Raw genomic sequence first — 23,769 nt, 5'->3', positions numbered from 1 at the left:
TCACCTGGTGAGCAGTCACCACCCACTATTCCTGCACACCTTTAATCTGAGGCCTGGCTACAATTTTAGTTCTTACATTTAACCACACAACTGTGATATTTTTCCAACTGTTAATTTCTTAGTTACATTAATATTTCTTTAGTGAATGCTATGATCAACTTCCCCACTACACATCTTATAATCTTAGTACTAGGGATGTCCAATATGCAAGAATTGTGGGCTTATATGTGTAATTAACATTTTTTTTTTCATATCTGTGATTCCATACCTGGATCAGTTAATCACAAATTAACAAATCCTATCATAAGTCTTGTAAATTATGTAACAGTACTTGCAGTGAATACATATTATTATTATTATTATTATTATTATTATTATTATTACATATGTAAGTTATAAACATAAAGATTAATTACATGTTCATCTTACAGCTATGACTGATTAGGTTCTACTGAATTATCCACGGACACATTAAGTCATATTTCATGTAGTTACAACTGATAATTAAACACTTAAAATATTTTGCTGTCTTTGGTTCTTCTATTTTCATTAACACAAGTGCTTTGGACAGAGCATGACATATAAGATTATGATACTTATATTAAATTTTGAAATATCTGTAACATTTCATTACTTTTATTAACATATAACAACACTGTGAGTGTATACTAGCAGCTGTGTTTAAAAGACTGTGCATACATTCATGTGAGAAAAAAGACATTTCAAACCAATCCATTTTAAATATTTGTCATGTCATGTTCATCTTCTTCAACATTTGAAATTAAAATGCCGCAGAGCAGAAAGCATAATTTATTTTTAATACTGTAAACATCCCGACTTCTTAATTTGATCATTCTCTCATTTTAGTCAATTGGCCACATGACTTTCCTTATTTACCCTCCCCAGAGAACACTGTAAACCATATATTTCTTCAAGTTATCAATATTATTAATCTGACACAAACACACTCGTGCTGCCTCTCACACATGCATACATACATACATATGTAGAAAAGGTTACATATGTTAACATAATTGTGCTGATAGCATGTGACATCACTGACAATATATATAAATTACAGTTTCATTTACTAACCTCATGGTAGTTTTACGTCCAGTAGATTTAGGGACCTGCCCTTAATGTACAAAAGTTAACCATTATATAAGTTCTATTTAACATATAATAATTTATTTTTGTGTATATCACATAACATGCCTTTGAAGAACAACATTTCAATATATTTATATACCTTGCATTATGAAACAGGAAATATAAATTCTGTACAACTCTTATAAAGTCAAAGGCTTTCCTAACTTTATTTAAGACTGAAGTACACATAAACAATGTGTTGTAGAGTTATGGTTCTTGAAACTTACAGAACACACATTATTTATGTAATATTATAGAGATATCTGCCTCTTATATCACAGAAAGATGCAGTGACACTTGAATCATCAAACTACAGTACATCATTAAAAAAGAATAACAACTCTTGAAATTTAGGTTGGAAGTAGAAGAAAGATAACTACAAATAACAACATATTAGGATGTATAAAGTTTGTAGGTTCACCCATTACTTCAAGTATATGCATGAGGATATAGGTTAACGATTAATCTATGGTAATTATAATTCCTGTCCTCACTCCAGCCAGCTTACAACAGATAAAATTTTTTGGTAATTACCCCATTTGTTGGCTTAAATTAAGCTAACAGTTGAGGATCCTTCAAGAAGCTATTTCTAATCATTTGGAATCATCAAATACAGCAGAATTAACTCTTCTGTGGAAAATCCTGGAAATTCAACACTGCTAAACCAAAATCCACCACTGCATAAAATCGTGAGGCAGTTTCATCTGCCACCAATCCTCTCAATCCATTTCAATCATATCAATTTTAGTGTCATCCTGCAATGTCCATCTTGGCTTCCAGACTGCCATTTTATAAAAATTTCCCCAACAAAATTCTGTGACTTATTATTTTTTATTCTTTTCTAGATCCATGACCAGCTCATTTTGACTTCCTGAATTTCACAATTCTGACAGTATTAGGTGATCAATATAAATCATTAAGTATCTTACTGTCAATGTGAGATGTTCTAAATTGCCAGCTTATTTAGCCTTCCTTGGTCCAAAACTATTCTCAAGCATTTAAATGTATAAAACAATAAAATAAAATGTCTCTTGCTATGTTCAATATTCTGAATTGTAGTACACAAAACTTTTAAATCAACTACACTTGAATCCCAATTTAAGGTTCTTCAGTCTAGGAGCTTCCTCTGTTCTGTCTGATATAAATTATGTACAATATTCCATGATCTACTGTTTCTCATTTCACTGTTCAACTCCCATTTTGTAAACGAAAATCCAGTCCCCACATGAAATCTATGCCTTGATGTAGTACTGACTTGCGTAACAGTTTACGGATGTAAATAAATTATGAATTATATATATCTTAATGGAAGATCAAGTTTCCTCCCTATTTTTAGAGTTACATAATGAAAGGTTGTCCTCAGTTTTAGTCATTCTGTACTGTGATAGAAAACTGAGGCTACTGCCACATAAACGTACTGTGACCAGTTCTTTCACAAGTCAAATTTCAATTTTAACAAAATAATAATAGCAAATGCAGAACATGAATTGTTTACTATTTATATATTTTTATGAGATAACAATTTGATTCTCAGTACGTACTGAAATGTATGTGGAAATTAAACCGTTCACAGCTCGATCACACCTCTGTTAGACACATAGGTTACATTGTGATGAATGACAGCATGATTATGAATTGAGGATATGCAACAAACTATCAGTGGAGTATTTTTTGGTACTATTCCAGCAGCTGTATGAAGGAATGGAAAACAGGAGTCATTAAAGCAGGTCTCCAGCCTTAGATTTGAGACTAAAAGCTTCTGAATGTTAAGGACCATTAGACTTTATCATTCCAAAATCAGTGATTTTATACATTGCAGTATTATGGGAGTGAATGCTGGATTTTAATTTCTCAAGAACAGAGAAATGGAAAGCACCACTAGCTGGACAGCATGTGTGCTGCTGGAGTGGTTAACAGAAGGCCAGTAAAGGTTAACCATGATACCGCCATCTTGGTTAACAGCATTAAAGCTACAAACTTGACACATTCTTAGTTAGTACCATTTTGATCAAATATGTCACATAAAGATATTCTGTAACCAGTCACATGGTGCTACATATATGTGCATATAAAAATTACAGTAACACCTTACAAACACAGAGAAACACATCTGGTTAGTAATGATAAATGCCCTACAATAAAATACTCCTTAAATGTTGTAAGACTGATTTGTAAACATGTACTAGATGCATATATACAGATAATTTTATGTACATATTTTTTTTTTTTACTTCTTCTGTACTTTCAATCACAATGTCAGTATTTAAAGCTTTGGACCAGAGTTTTCATTGGAATGTTGAACTCCTGAACAGATATTGTTGAGAGTCTCACCATCCATGTGACACGTACGACACTCAAGTTTACGGGCACCACCAGTCTGTACAGATCCTATGAATGACACATAACACCAAGAAAGGGAAAATCGGTAAGTGCTATCCTTGATACAGGCACACAGTGTAATCAGCTGTGGATCACCATGGCCATATTATTGTTGTTGATAACTGAAATATATATGTAAGTTATAATTCCAGATTTGTATCAATATTTGAGCTGATGAAATATTAATGTACTGAAAGTGATGCATCTTGCTTGGAAACCCTATTCTTTTCTGTGTTAGTGTGTTATTTTAACCCTCTTAGGGCCAAGCCCAAATATATCTAGTGTGTCCACTGGGCCAACTGTAAACACAATTTTTCCAGACAAGAAATTTCTCAGGGGACCTGGAGGAAAGAACTTCTTATAAGTTAAATGTAAAATTAGGTTCACTTTTTCAGATCCACTTTCATATATTGATCACAAGCAACTGTTTCTGATATTTCAGACATAAAATAGACAAATTTATATTAATAATGCAGCTTGGAAGCACAGTTTTAACAGAAATACAATTATGTAAGATTTGAGGTTTTCACGGCAGTGACTATAAAGAAAGACTTGTAACTGTACATTCCTTTCCAGTTTTTCTATTGATTTCTTTATACAAACACTGAAGACATGTGAGAATTTAAATTTTTGCACATGTTCAAAAGAAGCATGATGAGGTAGCCAGGTGAACGCTATATAATAAGAGGCAAAACAGCAAATTATGAAAAATTCGTGAAAGGAACATGGTCAAGCCAGTGCTTGAAGAATGTAGAGGGAAAGGGGTTAACAGTTTTAGAGGAAGATTTTTCAGCTTCATAATTTATAAATTAAATTGCTTCTTTCAAGCAATGTCCAGTTTATAGTGAAGGTTGATTTAAATTAAGATCACAAATCTCTCTCTCATACTTTGTGCATGAGAAAGAGAAATACAGCTGACAGGAGTAACAGTTTCATCAACTTGCTCCTTTCTTAAGGGCCGACAGTTTAATTTTCTCACCTTCACCATCTTAGTATGACATCTAATCACCTGGGGAAGGAACATAGATATAAACCAACTGGCAGATACAATGAATTCTTTATAGCAAAAACAATTTAGAAACTACTTATGAATGAATTTTAGTTTGACATACATTTACAAGTATCTGGAGCCTACACTTCCATTTACTAACATTGTTAGAAAGAATTATTATAATAACCAGTGATTAAAAAGAATGCTTTTTTTACATAGATGTTCTAACATTCATCATAATTTTTATATAGCCTAATCAAATTTTGTAAGAAAGGATATGAATTTTTAAATATTATATAGAGGCACACCATGCTTCAAAGTCTTCAGATAATAAGAACAATAAACTGCACACAATGTAGTTAGTAACCTAAATTGGTGCTATGCATTCTAGACAGAATGGAAGCTAACCCAGTACAGAGTTAAAGTCAAAAGAAACCTAACCCATGATGGGATTTATTTAAATTAGGTTATGTCCACATATCACAAACTGACTGCCAGTTATCTTAAACTCTAATTTTTGTGTGACTAAAAAGAGGTGAATTGCAGAACTTCGTGACAACCCTACACAAAGTAGAGTTAAATGACAGATTTTTAAACTTGCAAGAGATTTGTGTCCTGACCAAAGAAATAAAAATATGACAGCATAATAAAACAAAATATATTTAGGAATCTTCAATGACTTGTGACTTTTATATTGCATATTACAGACATTATAGTGTGTATTTCACATATGTAAGCAGTGCCCATCCATGACCAAACACATGTTGGGACCACTGGATAAATACAATTTTGGTTTGCTAACAGTTCCTGAAATAATTTTTATAAACCTTCTGTCTATTACTATAAAGTGTTATTTTAAAAGGGGTAAATCAAGAAAATAGTGGTCCTTCATTCCTTAACTAACAGTGTTCAAAGGAACTTGGATGTCCAACATTGCTAATCCCTCTTCTTTCAGAAATGAAATACTCTTCAAAAAGAAAATAGCCACCCATAATTCAAATAATTCCCAGGTGTTATTATCAGTTGATTTTGCAAATAAAACAAACTGCATGTAACCAGATGTAGGATGTCACTAAGTTTTGTGACAGTGTTGATGTCTATTTGGTTAAGAACATTAAATTCATAGTTTTTAACTTCTTTACAACTACTGACATAGGCTTGAATTCAAATTATATGTACAGATTACTATCATGGCAACAACTTGATTCTGAAACAAAATCCCTGTTTTCTGTTTTTCTTACACATATTTGGTTACAGGCCACTGATAAGAGGCAAGCAAGTTAAGAATTAATAGCAAGTTCATCAAATCATATATCATTAAACTTATAACATAATTTTCTGGTACCCCTATTTATTTAGCTTTAATATAGGGTATTTTCCTATATACAGAAAGAATTAATGACACTAGTGCATTCATTTCAACCCCCCCCCCAAGTAATATTAAAATTCTTGAGAAGCTCCTTTTGAGTACACTAATATTTCACTAATAAGATATCCAGCTACATCATACATACTGTTCAGTTTCTTCATTAAGCCTGTATTTACTCATACTGTTGCCCTACTGATATACATGCATTTAACACTTCGCGGACTGGTGATTTAAATATTTAAATCACCCTGGGGACCGGCATTTTTAAACATACTACCTTAACTTGTGCACTGTTCACTTTAAAAATTAATATAAAATCTCCTAATTAATTTTTTGAACTAAAATTTTTGGAGAACACTTACCAATGCTTCTAGAAGTGCTTGAGGGTGTGATATTTCTGGAAACTTTCCCCTTTGTGAAGTGGCATTACACAGAACTTGCAAATGTAGACATACTCCTTTTTTTGTGAACTGTGCAAACATGGCATTGCCTAGAAGTATTCTTCCACTTGGAATGTTCACTCTTCACAATTTTCACGAGGGTATTTTTCCGAATATCACTCAAGAGTCGCCCTGGGGGTCCACATGAGGCCTTCATGGGGTGGGAGCTGATGGGCCCAGTCGTACTAAGTCTTTGTGTGACCCTGGTTCTGCCGCCACCATCTGGACTGTAGCCCAGGCCTTTGCCACATTCATCTGAAGTGCTTTGTATTTCAATTTTGAATCAGGGTTTAGATTTTTTTTAGATTTTTTGCTGTCCCCGCAATGTTATTACTCGCATTATCGTCGGAGCTGCTGTCACTTTTACTGTCTGTGGCCACAATTCTTTGTTGTCCCCCGTCACTGTCGCTGTCTGAATGACAGTTAATCCATTACTACGCATCTCACAAGGCAGGTCAGCTAGGTCATCAGAGGAGAATTTGTCCCTGATCCATTCTCCCCACTAGCTACTGGGTGATACACACAGCTTGAAGAAGGCAAAGCATTTTCCTTACAGTCGGTTAAGTAAACAGCGAGGTCAAGTTACTGACTGCTAAGTAAACATTCCAGAGTCTTATCACGCATCTGCAGGCAGTTGCGTGCAATGTAGGTGGCGCCAGAGCAATGTATAGTGTGTTGCAACTTATCGTATTCTAAAAGCCTGTTAACACGCGAATGGTCCACCATGTTTAAAAGCGAAAAAACCTTTTAAAAGGTGTGCGGTCCGCAAAGTGTTAAGAAGATAGTAATTTCATCAGGGATGGTGGTACAGAATGAAATGCAATTTTTCAGAAATGAAAAAGGAATATGAAATAAAGATTAATATCTATCAGATCTTTAGTATCTTAACAACATTTCTAACAGGTGAGAAACACAGGAGTATAATCTATGTACATTGAAGAGATGTGGCCTACTTGCTCCTGTGTTTGAGACTGGACAGCCATGGCTATGATACAATGACCACATTGTCTGTATTACTTCCCTGGCAACATCAGTTTCTCCTAGGACAACAATACAATACAATCCTCACACTTCCTTTCTGCACTTTTTCCTGGTCTGCATGGTGACTCTGTTCGAATGTGCTGATGTGTGGTCTAAGGGGGCAGGTATCAACGTTCAAGAGGAACTTACCACTTCAGCTTCAGGGCAGACTCTCCTTTTGCAACTTTTGCAGAGGCATTTTTCTTTCTTATGTAGAATGGTAAAATACGAACATGACTGACTGCAAATATTTTCTTTCACTTTCAGTCTGATGACAATATTTAATGAAGCTTGGAGCCAGGCATATGAAATTCTGTATGGAGCCAGATCATATCCATATTATGTGTGAAAAACTGTTTGTAGGTGAACAACTGGAAACATGGTGATGCATAACTGTGTTGTTATATAAAATAAATTTAATGTATACACAATCTACACTTAAGTATTATGCTGTACCCAGTAATACAATTGAACAATGACAACAGTTATAGAGATGCAGAACTGGAAATCTATGCAGTAGGAAAGCAGGCTTTAAGAGCTCTGCTTGGAATTTTTTGTTATTGACTTGAAACAAGGCTTGTCAATAACATGACATTTGAAACATGATTATGCCAGGGAAAAAGTCAAATGTAAAATATGCTTCAAGACTTTGCTTATTTACAAGTAATAGAACCAGATATCCAAACAGTCCTTGGAAAACACTCCAGGAAGTGGAGAATTCATTCTGAAACTCCAATCACATCATATTTACTTTGTATGGTACAAGCCACAGAACAAGCAATACTACATCATGTATTGTTATAGTTACAGACATATTTCTTGCGTTTGTTTCAGTATTTTGATCTTCAGAAAATTTATGGTGAACATGATTCATCATTTCTTTACCGTAACATCACAAATAGAGTTTTGTACTGTACAATGTACATGGAAAAATATTTTAATCATTTAAAAATATGTTTATAATTTTATGTCATCATACCTGATGCAAAACAAGAGAGAAAAGAATGAATATGTAATTATATACCAAATGAAAGCTCGGCCCCTTGGAACGGCTGCCATCATTTCGGTGTGAGGAAAGTTGACCCTGGAGGTTGATGAGGCGTGGGAGAAGAGGAGCAGCTCCTGCTGAGTCCACGTGAAGGTTCAGCAAGCAGGAAGGATCCTGAGCTATTCTCAGCATAGTGACTCAGGTGGTGGTGCGATTCTCCAGGTACCATGAGAGATCTGGCTGATTCTGAAGAAGTATCATTGCCACTACTGCTTGCCGGTTCAGATGGAGTGGGGCACCTCCGGTCACAAGGCGCAACCATCCCACTAAGTGTGTGTAGTGGAATGCGGTACAAACGGAATGGCCGTGCTTCGGGTGAAGCTGAAAACAGTAGTTCTCACTGGTACCGATTTTGAAGTCTGATAGTAATTATTTCCATAAAGAATGTTTTGACTTTATGCCTAACAGGCTCAAATTGTGATGCATAAGTACATCTAACTTATATTTATGTAATTTGTAATCTTATTCATTTTTTCAATTAGACTTTTATTGTACATATGTCATTCTATTTATATTGTATTTTTCTTGTTCCATATCCTATGCAGCGACCATCGCACAATAAGCCTTATTGCACATACAGCAAATATACTTAAAAGGAGAATTGAAAGGAAAATAGAGGATGTACTTGGAGAAGATCAGTTTGGATTTAGAAGAGGAAAAGGAACCAGGGATGCAATTGGGATGATGAGAATTATAGCAGAACGAACTTTGGAGATAGATGAAGAACTGTGTGTGCTTCTCATAGACTGGCAGAAGGCATTTGACCGGGTAAACTGGACCAAATTAATGCAGATCCTGAAAGAAACAGGTATCGATTGGCATGAAAGAAGATTGATTAGCAAATTGTACATGGATCAGAAAGTTAGAGTACGACTGGACACGGGGGAGACAGGAAGTGTGCAGATTGGAAGAGGAGTTCGACAAGGATGCTGTTTATCACCAATTCTGTTCAACTTGTACAGCGAATGCCTTACCAAGGAAGCTCTGGATGGGCTCGGTGACTTCAAAGTAGGAGGGCAAATTATTCAAACTGTGAAATATGCAGATGACCTTGTGTTAATGGCTAAGGAAGAAACTGTGCTACAGGGCATGATTGATAGACTAATTGAAATTGGAAGGTGCTATGGCATGGAAATGAATGTGGAGAAAACAAAAGTAATGAAAATTTCGAGACAACCAACCCCAGTCACAATAAAGATAGACCAAAAACAAGTGGAGAATGTGAAATGTTTTAAATATTTGGGTAGCTTGTTAACAGATGATGGAAGGTGTACTTGTGAAATTAAATCCAGGATTGCCATGGCAAAAGCTGCATTTAGCAAGAAGAAGAATCTTTTTACCAGCAAATTGGACTTAAATTTGAGGAAGAAACTAGTGAAATGCTACATTTGGAGCATAGCTCTGTATGGGGCTGAAACATGGACACTTAGGGCAGTAGATCAGAAACATCTGGAAAGTTTCGAAATGTGGTGTTGGAGAAGGATGGAGAAGATCAGTTGGACCGATTATGTGAGAAATGAAGAAGTGTTAATTAGAGTCAGTGAGCATAGGAATATCCTACACAAAATAAGAAAATGGAAGGCTAATTAAATTGGTCATGTTTTATGCAGAAACTGCCTTCTAAAAGAAGCTATTGAAGGAAAGATAGAGGGGCAGATAAAAGTGACAAGAAGACGAGGAAGAAGACGTTGGATGACCTTGGGGACAGAAGAGGATACTGTCATTTGAAGGAGAAAGCTCTAGATCGCAATAAGTGGAGGAATTGTTTTGGAAGAGACTGTGGACCTGTCGTCTGACAGATTACTGATGATGATGATGATCCTATGGTGTCTACCTGTATTTGGATTTACGGAACATAAATAAATTGAACAATTGCATCCATAGAGTTTAGGGACTGGGAAAAATAATGGAATATTTTTCAGGACTGCTGATCTCCAGGCCAATTATAAAAACCAGATCACCTGAAGGTGGAACAGCAGTAGTAACTTGCATGCCATGACCAACAATCCAGAATGATTCAGAGTGCAGTCTTCTGGACTGTGACACCTTATAGTCTTGTAAGAGGATACCAGAGGCTTTGGAGGGACATACTGCCTCCAAAACTCTAGTATATTCCTCCAAGAATATACGGTGTTAGCCCAGAAGACCATGATAAGAACAAACATTGCTGTGATAGCTCAAAACACAGATCAAGAAATATGCCTGCCAATTAGTCACACACCACTTAACAATTTGAAGCCTAATTTAATATAGACTAACTCTCTACTTCCATGGAGCTGAGTCCTTCTTGAGCAGTCGCCAGTCTCTAAGCTACTGAGGAATTTCCCAGCATGTTATGTAACTTGAAGGTTCATTTTTGTGTTCACAGGAGCCCTCCACCAGTCCCTATATAATCCAGTCCATACCACCCTACCTTATTTCTCTACAGTCTATCATAATATTGTAACGTGTTTCTGGTTACTGAAGACGCCGTAGAGACGGTTAATTGGTTTATTTAACGATCTACAAATAACGGCTACAATTACTTATCACACAGTTGCGGGGTTTCACACTTTATAACCCTAATCGCATTAATCTGTCGACACTGTTGCGGGGTTTCACGACTTATATCCCTATGCGCAAATCAGTTCACTCTATCTTCAGTAGTAACACGTTGACAGTAGGGGAGCTTTGTATCACTGTATCACACGCTCCCAATTACACAATTACACACACGTCCGGATCTTCTTTTCGCGACGGCTGCTATACTCCAACTTGTAGTCGGCTGGCTGTTACTTTATAACTCGGAATGTCTTCGGCGGTAGCCACACTTGAACTCGAACTCGAACTGATCGATACGCACTGTGCATCCACTTATATAGCTGCAGTGCTTGCCTGTGGCGTAATGAGTGCCACGTCACAGTAGGACGTTGATTACGGTTACGTTAGCGTTGCGCGTTACGTCACCGCGTGACGTCACCGCGGAGGGGAGTGGCGGGGAGCGCTACGTTACCGTGGAGAGGAGGGGGGAGGGGGGTTCTCAGTCGCGCAACATGTTACACTGCTCCCTCCTTAAGGCTGTTCGTCCCGAATAGCCTAACGGTGCACCCCCGTTCCTTTTCCGTCCCATAGCTGTTCTTGCAGCATCTGGTCTCCGGCTGTTACAACGGCTCCCTTCTTAAGATCAACTCGTCTCGGGTGGTTTCCTTTCAGCCCGGCAGAAGATCCAGTCGCGTCCCATTCATCCATCACTTTCATTCTGTCGCACATTCACTCTCAATGGGGAGGCCGGTACTTCTACACTACCGGTACCTCCTCTGCTTGAGGTCTCTTTTTCCGTTTTGGAGGGGGTCGTCCCCTCCACAAAGTCCAGTCCTTGGTCATTTCTTTCTTCGGAGGTTCCTCATGTCGACGTAACAGCCCTTGATGCGTTGTTCGTCCTTGCCGGCTTCGTCGTTCCTCCTGGTCTTCCAGCCGCTTGCTGGCTCGAGACCGTGGCGCCAAGTCCTCTCTCCGGCATCCGAAGGTTCCCTGGGGAGTTTCCTTCTTGAAGTCATTTCTCCAACGTCGTGCCACTGTCGCGCGACGGGATGTCTTCCTGCAGGGGGCAGCCAACTTTTTCTGGGGTCCACTCTCTTCCCGCGTCGAATTCTTCATATTCCGCTTCTTTCGGTCCCTACGCCTTTTCTTCTTCGGTTCTCCGACCGGCATTACTTCGGCGTCTTGTATGGGTACCTCTCGTAAACCCGCCGCCTCAGGTTTCCTGTTCGCTGAGGCCGGCTTTTCTCCTTCTGGACGTGCCTCTGTTTCTCGGCAGGCCATCGTCACTCTGACCGGTATCACTGTGGGGACCTCCTCTTGTTGTGCCGCCGCAGGTTTCGTGTCCACTGAGGCCGGCTTTCCTTCTTGTAGACGTGCCTCTATCTCTTGACAGGCCGTCATCTCATTATGGTTGGCATTCACCCTTTTGACGGTGAGTGGGTAGTGTGGGGGCCTTAATGCATATGCCGGCGTCCGCCCTCCTTCGCCGGCCGTCGCTTGTTTCCCGACGGTTGGGTACCCTTCCTGTTCGTAGGGGCAGTTACTCGCGAAGTGGCCCAGTTTTCCACAACTCCAGCACCCTGATTGTCTTCCGTCTCCTCGATGGGTGGGGGACGATCGGTACTTCCGGTATGTCTTGGTGCTACCTTCGTGAGGTCTAGCTGCTATCAGTACCGCTTGCAGCTCTAGCGCTCGTCGGAGGGCCTCGTTTACCTTCTTCTCACCTCCTAGCAGCAGCTGGAACCTTATATCGGCATCTCGTATTCCGTATACGAAGGCTATTCCTGCCTCTCTTCCTATGTGGTCTGCAGGTAGATCGGGGTAGGCACGATGGGAAAGTAGTTCAATGGCCGTGGCAAAGTCTTGCAGGGATTCTCCAGGTTTCTGGGTCCTTGTTCTTAATTGGCAGCGGTAGGCAGCTGCAAAGTGTTGGTCCCCGAAACGGTCCTCTAGAGCCTGAAGAGTTTCCTCGTAAGTGGCATTTGCCGGAATGCCGGGTAGTATTTCCGCCGCCCGACCCTTCAGGGCCGTAATTAGGTACGTCGATTTTTCCTTATCCGTCCATTGGTTGTGCTCTGCTACGGTCTCGAATTGTCGCCGGAACACGCTCCACGTTGAATTCCCGTAGAATGTCGGTGGCTGAGCTGTGCTCGCGACGATCGTTGCTGTATTTCCCCGCTCGGCCTTCATTTGCACTATGTCCAACCGGGCCTGGAACTCGCGTTTGGTTTCGTCAATTGCTGCGCAGGTTTCGTTGTAGTTTTTCGTCAGGTTTTCCTGGAGTTTATCTGTCCGCGCGCAGAGGGACACGTCAATCTGCTCAGTTATTTCTGACCGGAGAGTCTGTTTGTCGTGTTCAACGATCGCCAAAATGTTTTCGACTCTATGTTGGATTTGGTCATCCAACTCTGACCGCATAGATCGCATTTCGGCCTTCAATTCTTCCTTGTCGGCCGTCGCCTTTTCTTGGTAGGCGTCTAATTTTGTCAGCATGACTTCGGTTTGTTTCTGGTTGACGTCTAATTTTGCCAGGAAATCTTCTCTGTCTTTCCTTCTATCGGCCTTCATTTCTTCCTTGTCAGTTTTTCTATCGGCGTCTAGTTTGGCCAGGAAGTCTTCTCTGTCTTTCTTCCTATCGGCGTCCATCCTCACCAGCATTTCCATCATCTGCTGCATCTCCATCTTGTCGCAGTAGAGTACACGATGCACAATAATTCAATTATTTGTCAGGCGTGTTTAAGTTCGTAAAAATTCTGACACCAAATTATCACGTGTTTTGAGTACGAATCTCGTTGATCACGTGTGTAAGTCCTAATCCCACTTCTGACACCAGTGTAACGTGTTTACGTTACTGAAGACGCCGTAGAGATGGTTAATTGGTTTATTTAACAATCTACAAATAACGGCTACAATTAATTATCACACAGTTGCGGGGTTTCACACTTTATAACCCTAATCGCATTAATCTGTTAACACTGTTGCGGGGTTTCACGACTTATAACCCTATGCGCAAATCAGTTCACTCTGTCTTCAGTAGTCTACACGTTTACAGTAGGGGAGCTATGTATCACTGTATCACACGCTCCCAATTACACAATCACACACACGTCCGGATCTTCTTTCCGCGACGGCTGCTATACTCCAACTTGTAGTCGGCTGGCTGTTACTTTATAACTCGGAATGTCTTCGGCGGTAGCCACACTGGAACTCGAACTCGAACTGATCGATACGCACTGTGCATCCACTTATATAGCTGCAGTGCTTGCCTGTGGCGTAATGAGTGCCACGTCACAGTAGGACGTTGATTACGGTTACGTTAGCGTTGCGCGTTACGTCACCGCGTGACGTCACCGCGGAGGGGAGTGGCGGGGAGCGCTACGTTACCGTGGAGAGGAGGGGGGAGGGGGGTTCTCAGTCGCGCAACATGTTACAATATTATTCCCCCACATATGTCCAGGTCTTCCTACTGGGTTTTTTTCCTTCTGGCTTTCCCACCAAAACCCTATATCTATTCCTCTTCTTCCCTAGCATGCTACCTGTCAATGTGAGAATTTAATAGAAACAAAATTTAAAAATTCAGTACACTTGTCAGAAAATACATTACATCTTCATTACAAAGAACATACTTTCATGCTGTTTAGGGAAGTGAAACCCATGCTGTGTGGTCAAAATGCAGAGTTCTTAAATGTGAAAGCAGTTGGTACACACAGTAAGCACTATGCTTAAAGGGTTAACGGAGGTTGGTGGCAAGAATATTTTTAAATACAGTGTTTGGAAATGGATTGGATTGATCTGGCTGAGGATAGGGACAAGTGGAGGGCTCTTGTGAACACGGTAATGAACCTTCAGGTTCCATAAAATGCTGGGAAGTTCTTGAATAACTGCACAATTGGTAGCATCTCAAGAAGAGCTCGGCTCCATGAGTTTAGAAATTTACCAAATTACTATCTCATACAATATGGATGAAAGGAAGAGTAGGTTACTTTCACTTTTAATCTTAATATTTACCGTTGAGTTTCTATATGTCCTATAATACTGCCTGTATAAAATAAGCAACAAAACTTTAGAATGGAATTTTATGGATTGGCTTGTAGACTGAAGTTACACTTTTGGAGTCCTGACCCTTATAATCAGTAAGGACAGTAATCATGTAGTTACTATAGGATTCTGACGATGGTGTATAACACACTGATATATTGGGTTTTTGGACTTTATCCATCGTCCTGTTTTTAAGATAACTAAGAAAAACATGACATTTCAGAAACTGCATCTGTTTCTGAAACATCATGTTTTTCTTGGTTATCTTAAAACCAGGACAATGGATAAAGTCCGAAAACCCAATATCTCTGAACAGTAATCATGCTTACAGTGTGGTGAAGAAGGTGGTGAGATGCTGGGGTCTCTCTCTGGTCTATCCACTTGTAGCCTTTCAGCTTTGTTATGGAAGAATTCTGGAGCCGTAGTAGCAAAGAAGATATCATTCTGATAACAGCAGAAGAAAATGTGGTATTAACAGTTTCCAATTCATAAATTGTGTTGAAATTTAATGGAACATACAAACATTATGGGTGTTTCCATAATATATATAGCCCTGTTGCTTTCCTGAGGCTTCAGACACAGAATATTTAACTACCAAGGGGTGTGTAGATAAGCCTGCTGATAGTTTTATGTGAGAAAAATCGAGCATGAAAACTCGAGCAGCAATGAGTATAAAAATACCTAATATCACATGTCACCTTCACTAAGGAAATCACTCATTTAAATTAACAATGTAACCAGTATATATCCTGTATGCTATTAGAGCAATATACAGGGCTACTATAAATGATTCATTCGTTTTTAAAACGCTATATTTTCCAAAGCATTATACGTACAAATATGATTGATATATAAAAAGAACCGTAAACTCGCCTAGTTTTCTTCATATTCTACAAATGTTCTATGTGTGCCCCTTGGGTCACACGACACACGGCCAGGCGGTAGTCGAGCTCGTTCCACACATTTTGTAGCATCATCCTGTCAATGGTCATCACTGCAGCATCGATGCGTTCCCTCAGCTCTACTAGTGTTCTTGGCAGTGGGGTATATAAACACGATCCTTAGTGTACCCCCAAAGGAAGAAGTCACAAGGCGTTAGATCAGGTGATCTGGGGGACCAAGTGAACAGAGCTATGTCATCATCACCAACACGCCCAATCCAGCGATGCCGAAGTTCATTGTTTAGGTAGCGACGAACATTGCCGATACCACCGCAAAATGCTTTGTTTACATGGGGGTTCTTTTCTGTACTCTCTTTTGAATGCGCGTTGCACTGCTATAACAGACAAACATCTCACATATTCCAACTAACAAAAACTCTTTTCTTGCTTTGTCGCCATTTTGTAAGGGCACTGAACTCGTGCTGCCAACTGATGCATATAATACAAACTTGGTGAGTTTACGGTTCTTTTTATATATGAATCATATTTGTACGTCTAATACTTTGGAAAATATAGCGTTTTAAAAACGAATGAATCATTTAAAATGTCCCTGTATTTCAAGGAAATTAATGGTAAATATTTCCCAGCTCTTCTGTTGGGTTATTTAGGAGGAGTCTATAAAAAATGTGCATACATCAGTCAAGTGATTCTGAGTAAAAGTGAGCTCTATTAATATGTAATTTGTAAAGTTTAAGGAGTCATGTGGTAGTGTAATTGTTTAAGGCACTATGCTACATGCAGAACGGACATGAGTTCGAGTCCCAATGAGGTGGATATTTTTCAATTAACCTAATCCTTCCAGCCACAATATGGCCCTGGGGTCGCTTCAGCCTCTAACAGAAATGAGTACCAGGAATCTTCCTGGGGGTAAAGGACAGCCAACATATAAGGCTGACAACCTTACTGGCATCTGCGATTCGACTGTCTAGAGAAAATATGGAGCCTCGATGTCTTACAACCCTATGGGCCTTCATGGCCTGTTACAGGGACAGCTTTACCTTTTTATTTTTCTTTCTTTTTTCTTTTTACTTCCCCCCCCCCCCTTTTTGGCCTTTCATGGAGTCATAATAATTTTAACATATGATAAAGATGTACCAGAGTAAGGGGTTTTAAAGAAGAATATCACAACAACTTCAGTGTATAATAAGCGCTGTTTAATAATGAAACCAACTACAACCTCCACCATGTAGACCACAGGACACCGTGAAATAGCGGGATATATGTAATTACTTATTCTGGGGAATGACATCAACTGAAAAACTCATAAGCACATTTTTAAGGTAAATATTTCGATCTAAGAGGGATAAAATTAAATGGAAATGATGAAGAACTCTGTGATTTTCATACATGAGTTCTGTATTATATTCATTATTTAGGTTGTGTAAGTTATAAATGGCTCCCAGGGATATCTCCTCTATGGGCAAATAAGATTTGCTCTTCAGCAAGTAAAACGAAATTCCATTAACATAGTGACTTTGAAGAGTTGTTACCTTGGAACATATGAGAGTCAGTTTAGGTAACACCATGGTCTGAACCAGGTTTCCATTGATAATGAGGCGAATCTCCATTGAATCGGTCGTGAAGGCGAAGATGTATGGGAAGGCACACACTGTAATGAAATCACCATTCCTCAACATACATACTTCTCACTACATCATAACACATATTACAAGAACCGAATGCTTACAAACTGTCAGTAAATGAAGCCTGTGCATTGCATGTATTAAAGAGTTCAGGGCCTTTGAAGCCTACCACAGCAAGTGACAACAGAAATCGTGTTTTAATTTAAGGGTTATTATTGCAAAAATTAATATCTTGTTTCCTGTCTCAAAAGCTACATTTCCTGATCTAGGAAATATAGTGGCTGAACAAAATAATGGAAACACTACAGACACTACACATTTCTCTATTAATATGGTGTTGGACTATATTTTGTCTTCAGTACTATCGCAATCCTGGGGCACGCGGTAGCGTACTTGGTTGAGGCACTATGCTACAAGTCGGAAAGTGATGGGTTCAAGTCCCAATGAGGTCATTGGACTTTTACCAATTGAACTAATCCTTCCAGCCGCACTACGGCCCTGGGGTCGACTCAGCCTCTAACAGAAATGAGTATCACGAATATTCTTGGGGGTAAAGGGCGGCCAGTGCGTAGGGCTGACAACTTTGCTGCCATCTATGAGCTGATTGTCTAGATAATGTGGGAACCTCAACACCTCATAACCCTATGGGCCTCCATGGCCTGTTACAGGGATGCCTTTACTTGCTTACTTTTTACCTACAGTCGCAATCCTTCTTGGGATAAACTACAAATTTTTTAACAGTCTCTACCGGAATTTTATACCATTCTTGTTGAAGAACATGTTAAGTTGCTTTACAGATGGTGGAGGTGTGAATCTGTTCCTCCCTCTAGTCTCCAAAACTGACCTGAGTGGTTCACTGATGTTGAAATCTGGGAATTATGCTGACCAGGGAAGATGTTGAAGTTCACCTTCATGCTCATCAAACCACAACTGAACAGTTCCAGCTGTGTGAATGGGGGCATTGCCATCTTCGAAAACCGCATCATTGCTCAGAAATAGTGTCTGGACCATGGGATACACCTGATTACGCAACCTGCCCACGCACTCCCTTGCAGTAACTCGGCCATGGAGGGTAATAATTGGACCATCTGAATACCATGATATTGATGCCCTCAAACCATCACAGAACCTCCCCTGTGTTTCAATGTTGGAACCAGGCATTCCGGACTGTAGGCTTCCTTGGGGATTCTCCAAACGTGAACTCTTCATGATGTAGGGAACAGCGTGAAGGACTCCTCTGACCATATCATGTGTGTTTTCCAGTTGTTTGATGTTCAGGCATTATGGTTGTGACACTATCATTTACGCATCTGAGCATTAGTTTCAATAATCGGAGGTTTAACAATTGCAGCCCTACCACAGATGTTGGATTTGTGAGAGTTTTTGTGGAAACAGGGTCTTCAGGATGAATATTGAGTTCTGCTGTCACTTGTGCTGCAGTAGTTGTTTGATTTTTCAAAACAATCCTTCTCAATGTATGACAGTCTCTTTCTGTCAGTTCTACCAGTTCCCACTGGTAGGACATTTGGTGGGCCCCAGAGATGGTATGGATGTTATGAAGAGAAATTCTTTTCCCTAGTTGGGAATAAGACCCAATTTCCTTGAACATCATCAACCTGCTCCCACTCCTCCAGAGATTTCCAGACTTCACCTGTTGCCCTCCTTCAGCTTGGCATACATTTAATACTACCACCCTTCTTAACAAACAACTTTTTCAGTTTTTAATTTTTAAATCAACACAATTTAGGTTTTTATTAATTAACACTATTTATCACAATTTTACGAATGCGTGAAATTATACACGTGTTCTCTGATATATTGAAATTAGAATCACTTCAGTTTTAGCATATAACTGTCCCATAATATCTCACACCCCCTAACCAACTAGTTGCATTCCTCCAGATAGACGTGTCCCACAATTTCGAAAGAACTGCATTACTGTACTGTGTTGGTTGATCATAACTTTTAAGCATCAGTGTAGAAGGCAGAGTATGAGAGAAGCTAAAGTTGTTCCTGTGCATCCCTCACAATACATTGTATATGGGACATGAGGAAAGGCTCCATTTATTCTTAACCTCAGCAATAATTGGAGGTAAGTGGTCAGGATCACAGTACAGTGACTTTACTAGCACAGAAGGAGCCCCTAGTACTCAATAGCCAGGAGAATGAGCGGGGCCTGAACCTAGTCTGAACATGAATGTCAACATGCAGCAAATGAAGGCATTCCAGGTTGTCATGTTCCAATTTACTGTGTTTACAGGTTGAAACATAACTTAAATAATTATCTATAAATACATCAATGCAGTGCATTCAAAATGCAGGTTTTGCTCACTTGCTGTTTTAAATATTTTCCTGCCAAAAGCTGGCAAATATAACACAATTAAATAAAAATTCATTAAATAGGTACATTAAAAATTTAATTATGTTTGATTGTTAAGAATGTGTCCCTTACAGAACCTGGCAACTGTACCTCACAATACTTCATGTTCTTACTATTCCAAATGCAAGTCTTGACATGTAGAAAATGGTCCTTAGGGATCACATAATTATTCATTAAAAGCCTTTACAGATAAGCATATGCACGTACATACATGTGAATAAAAAATGGTGTTAAGGAAGAAATTAGTTTCACACACAATGAAATTATTTTCAGTCTATTAATCCTTATACTATTGCAAATTGAAATTAAATTTAGGAGTAAGATCAGGATAAGAACTGAGTAACAAAATAAGTGAGGCAAAAAAGGGTAATTGCAAATAACAGATGTACAATATGGACTTCGCGTCTGAAATGTCCATACCTTTACATTGTTATATGATAAATCAAAGTCTGTGGGATAGTTGACAGTTTCTTATAGACACCCTGTCTGAATACATACCAATAACTGTAGGTACAAAATTCCAGTGAAAGTCGAATTCTGTGCTGCTAGCACTTTCTTCTGAGAGCTTCTGAAAGTGACAAGTATCTGCGGAGTAAACCAATTGCCCATTTCAGAATTTTACAAAACACTGGTTAAGCCAATGGTAATGAAAATGATACATGTATTCAATGAGACAAAACAACATTTTAATGGCAAATATGAAAAGCTATTAAGAGTTTTGGATGAATATACATGCTTAAAAAATAACAATAAAAAGTCTATTGAAACATGCAAGAAAGTTAAATTTTTTACTTCCAGCCCCACTACAGAACTACCTGCAGGAGATACTGACGCTGCTGGGTGGTAAATGCAGCTTCACAGAAAAACCCAAAATACCTTCAAATGGCATCGTGTATAAATCATGCAAATGTCTATTTTCTACTAGACCTCTGTTAACAGAAACGTTGTACTAACTAATTAACAATCAGTGAATCTCTTTTCTGTGATGGTGTTAGTGCTAAGTACTTGACTACAGGCTAGTCAGTATGTGATGCACAAATAATTAAGACTTTTAACACATGAGATTTGCATTCATGAAGATATTATTGTTTATTTATTTATTATTAGAATAAGTAATGGGTTTCCTAAAAAAATACTAACTAGTAAATTTTTGTAATGGAACTGCAGTGTGTTTTCTGTGCTGTATGAAGTTCCACATATTATTTAGATGTACTTAAGGTTTCAAAGGGTTAAAGGAATGTATCTAGAAGTATGCATTTCACACAAGAATTGTTAATGGAAGCAGAAGTTTCTGAAACGTGGGTCTCTCACTAGAACATGACGTTCATCAGCTCTGGGGTACTTATTGCGTGGATGCGGCAGAAATATCAACACTGGCTATGCCCACACAACATAAATACCCAGCAGCAGAGTCAATATCAACAGTGAACCACTGTGGAAGTCTGAAATCAGTAATGATATATATGGTTTATATTCCATGAAGACTTTACTGAATAAATGACTTACGATTATAGCAAAGAAGTAATTCTGGTTCTTCATCTTCATAGAGGTCAACAGCTGCAACAAGATGTGTTCGACTACCTTCGACAGCATGCAGCCGAGACACCTCACCTGTGCGCTCATTCACCAGGTCGAACTGGTGACGGTAACCTACACAGATATGATTGTCTGCTATGCCACCACCTGATGATCCTGACAGAGATGAGTCAACTAATGTGATCAGCTGAGGGGGTTCTGGCACCTGAATCTCCTGTAAGGCACAAACACTAAGCTGCAGTAGAACATTCATCCCATCTGGTACATCTGTTCCATTTGTCCAACCAATAATCTAGTCACTATACTGAATGCACCATTCTGGCTCCGCCAAGGTGAAGGCAAGGATCAAGTTCTGTCTGCACTGGGTATTAACTTGGGAGAAACAACACACAGTTGCCTCAGGTTATCAGACAATTGCCAGGTCCATTTTCCATCCTTGATATTGGTAAGGCCCTTCAAGACCCCTGACAATAATGATAGTGACAGAGGCCCTCCTGACATCTATTGGCCTGCATGCCAGAAGATTTTCATTCTACGCCTAGTAAAGCTGGGTACTGACACAATATGTGATACGAGGAGTCCTCTTCCTTTTACAGTAGTCCCAACAACTGTAGCTGGGAAAATGAAACTCTTACCGTACTCAGTTTGACATCACATCTAAATGATGAACAATGGAGTGGAGGTACAGTTCTGGGCATTCATTGTATGTGTCTGCATTAGAATCTCATTACTGTGAGCCAGATTCATGAATGAAGTACAAAAGTTGAAAGACTGGTGCTGAGAATTATACTGACCCGAATATACTGGAACCCATCGACAGTGTCCGTGTCACTGGCAGGACACCAGGCTGTCCACGCTGCTGAGTGGCGCCACTGCATCACCAATAATTTCTTGCCAATTGCAACAACCTGTGTAACAAACAATATGTCAGTTGCATGCACCTCTCAAGCTACGAGTAGAATTTCATAAGGAACAGTACGATAAAGATAATGTGACCATTCTATTGAATTGAATTGAATTGAATTTATTTACATTCTATAAATACTAAGTAGGTTAGTACCTTTGGATACAGAACAAGTCAAAAGGTTACATACATAAGTACAGGCAATTTTAGCTTAAAAATTAATCTAACTTAATTTTACATCATTCTCTAGTTACATTGAAGTATTCATCTAAAGAGTAGAAGGAATGAGCATGTAGATAATTCTTTAACTCTTTCTTTCTTTCTTTCTTTCTTTAACTGTCCAGTGGGCAAAAGTGATCATGTAGAAGCACCAAACTTACTAGTGGACAAGAAAAATAAGTCTAAACCAATAACTTGTCGTAAAAAGAGCTTTATAAATAGGGAACGACAATTGCCCCCACATATTGAAACTACGAATCGCTTCACGATACTACATAACCTCAATTATGATGGAACTCATGAGATTTTAGCCAGGAACAATAATAGTGATAGTAAGCAACAACTTTCAGGAAATAAAACAACGAAGGAGATCCCAGTGATACTTAATGGAACCACAACAATAGAAGCTAAAAAGGAAATGGATCCAATATACAAGTTTCAACAGCGAAAAGTAGTTATCATTGGAGATAGCCATGCTCGTGGCTGTGCTGTGAATATTAAACATTTACTCAATGACGGTTACAAGATTCAGGGTATGGTGAAACCGGGAGCGTGTGTGGAAACATTAACATCGTCAGCAAAATATGATATTGAACAGTTAACAAACAAAGACGCCCTGGTCTTATGGGGAGGCTCAAATGACATAGGTAAAAATAACTCGCAACAAGGCCTAAGACATATTGTAGATTTTGTGACCGAATATAGACATACAAACATTATTTTGCTAAGTGCTCCACACCGGCATGATTTATATGATTGGTCATGCGTAAACAAAGAAGTGCAAACTTTTAATAGGAAACTAAAAAAGTATCTGAAGTGCTTTAATCATGTTAAGATGCTGAATGTTGATCAGAATAGGGAATTATTCACCTCGCATGGTCTGCATATGAACAAACATGGGAAAGAGAAAGTAGCTTTACAGATAGTGAATACTATACTTCCTTTATTCCATAAACAATCTTATAGTCCAATCAAACTAGGCTGGATGACACAATATGAAGAAGATTCTATAGTAATTACATGTGATGGTGGTGTAACTTTTCAAGACGACTCTAATATGATATCTGGAATAAATGGTCAGGGCATAAACCCTGATGGAAATAGAAATAAGGAAAATCACATTATATTAAACAAGACTAAGATGTTGAAATCTAATAATAACAAACTACCTGTTAGAACTAGAAAACTCCCAATTACGAGATCTGAGGATTTTTTATGGTAAATTTTCATAAGAATAGGGAAAATATCCCTG

General features: G+C 38.9%; 1 protein-coding gene across 7 annotated transcripts in view; it reads right to left on the bottom strand.

Moving 5' to 3' along the window:
• Positions 1–7,032: 7,032 nt before the first annotated feature.
• Positions 7,033–23,769, bottom strand: part of LOC111874619 (GTPase-activating Rap/Ran-GAP domain-like protein 3) — a 252,542-nt gene continuing 235,805 nt past the window's right edge. For all 7 annotated transcript variants that reach the window (XM_033755527.1, XM_033755531.1, XM_023870259.2 and 4 more), the window contains 6 exons: positions 22,189–22,302; positions 21,365–21,608; positions 20,357–20,443; positions 17,386–17,504; positions 15,284–15,398; positions 7,033–8,717 (listed from right to left, as the gene is read on the bottom strand). In XM_033755527.1, coding sequence (XP_033611418.1) covers positions 8,407–8,717; positions 15,284–15,398; positions 17,386–17,504; positions 20,357–20,443; positions 21,365–21,608; positions 22,189–22,302 — 990 coding nt within the window. In that variant the 3' untranslated portion in view covers positions 7,033–8,406. The remainder of the gene's footprint in view (positions 8,718–15,283; positions 15,399–17,385; positions 17,505–20,356; positions 20,444–21,364; positions 21,609–22,188; positions 22,303–23,769) is intronic.

The sequence above is a fragment of the Cryptotermes secundus genome, unplaced genomic scaffold (assembly GCF_002891405.2).
Source record: "Cryptotermes secundus unplaced genomic scaffold, Csec_1.0 scaffold1817, whole genome shotgun sequence".
Taxonomy (NCBI): domain Eukaryota; kingdom Metazoa; phylum Arthropoda; class Insecta; order Blattodea; family Kalotermitidae; genus Cryptotermes; species Cryptotermes secundus.
Note: the sequence above shows the minus strand (reverse complement) of the source record. Positions and strands in the feature narration are given on the sequence as shown.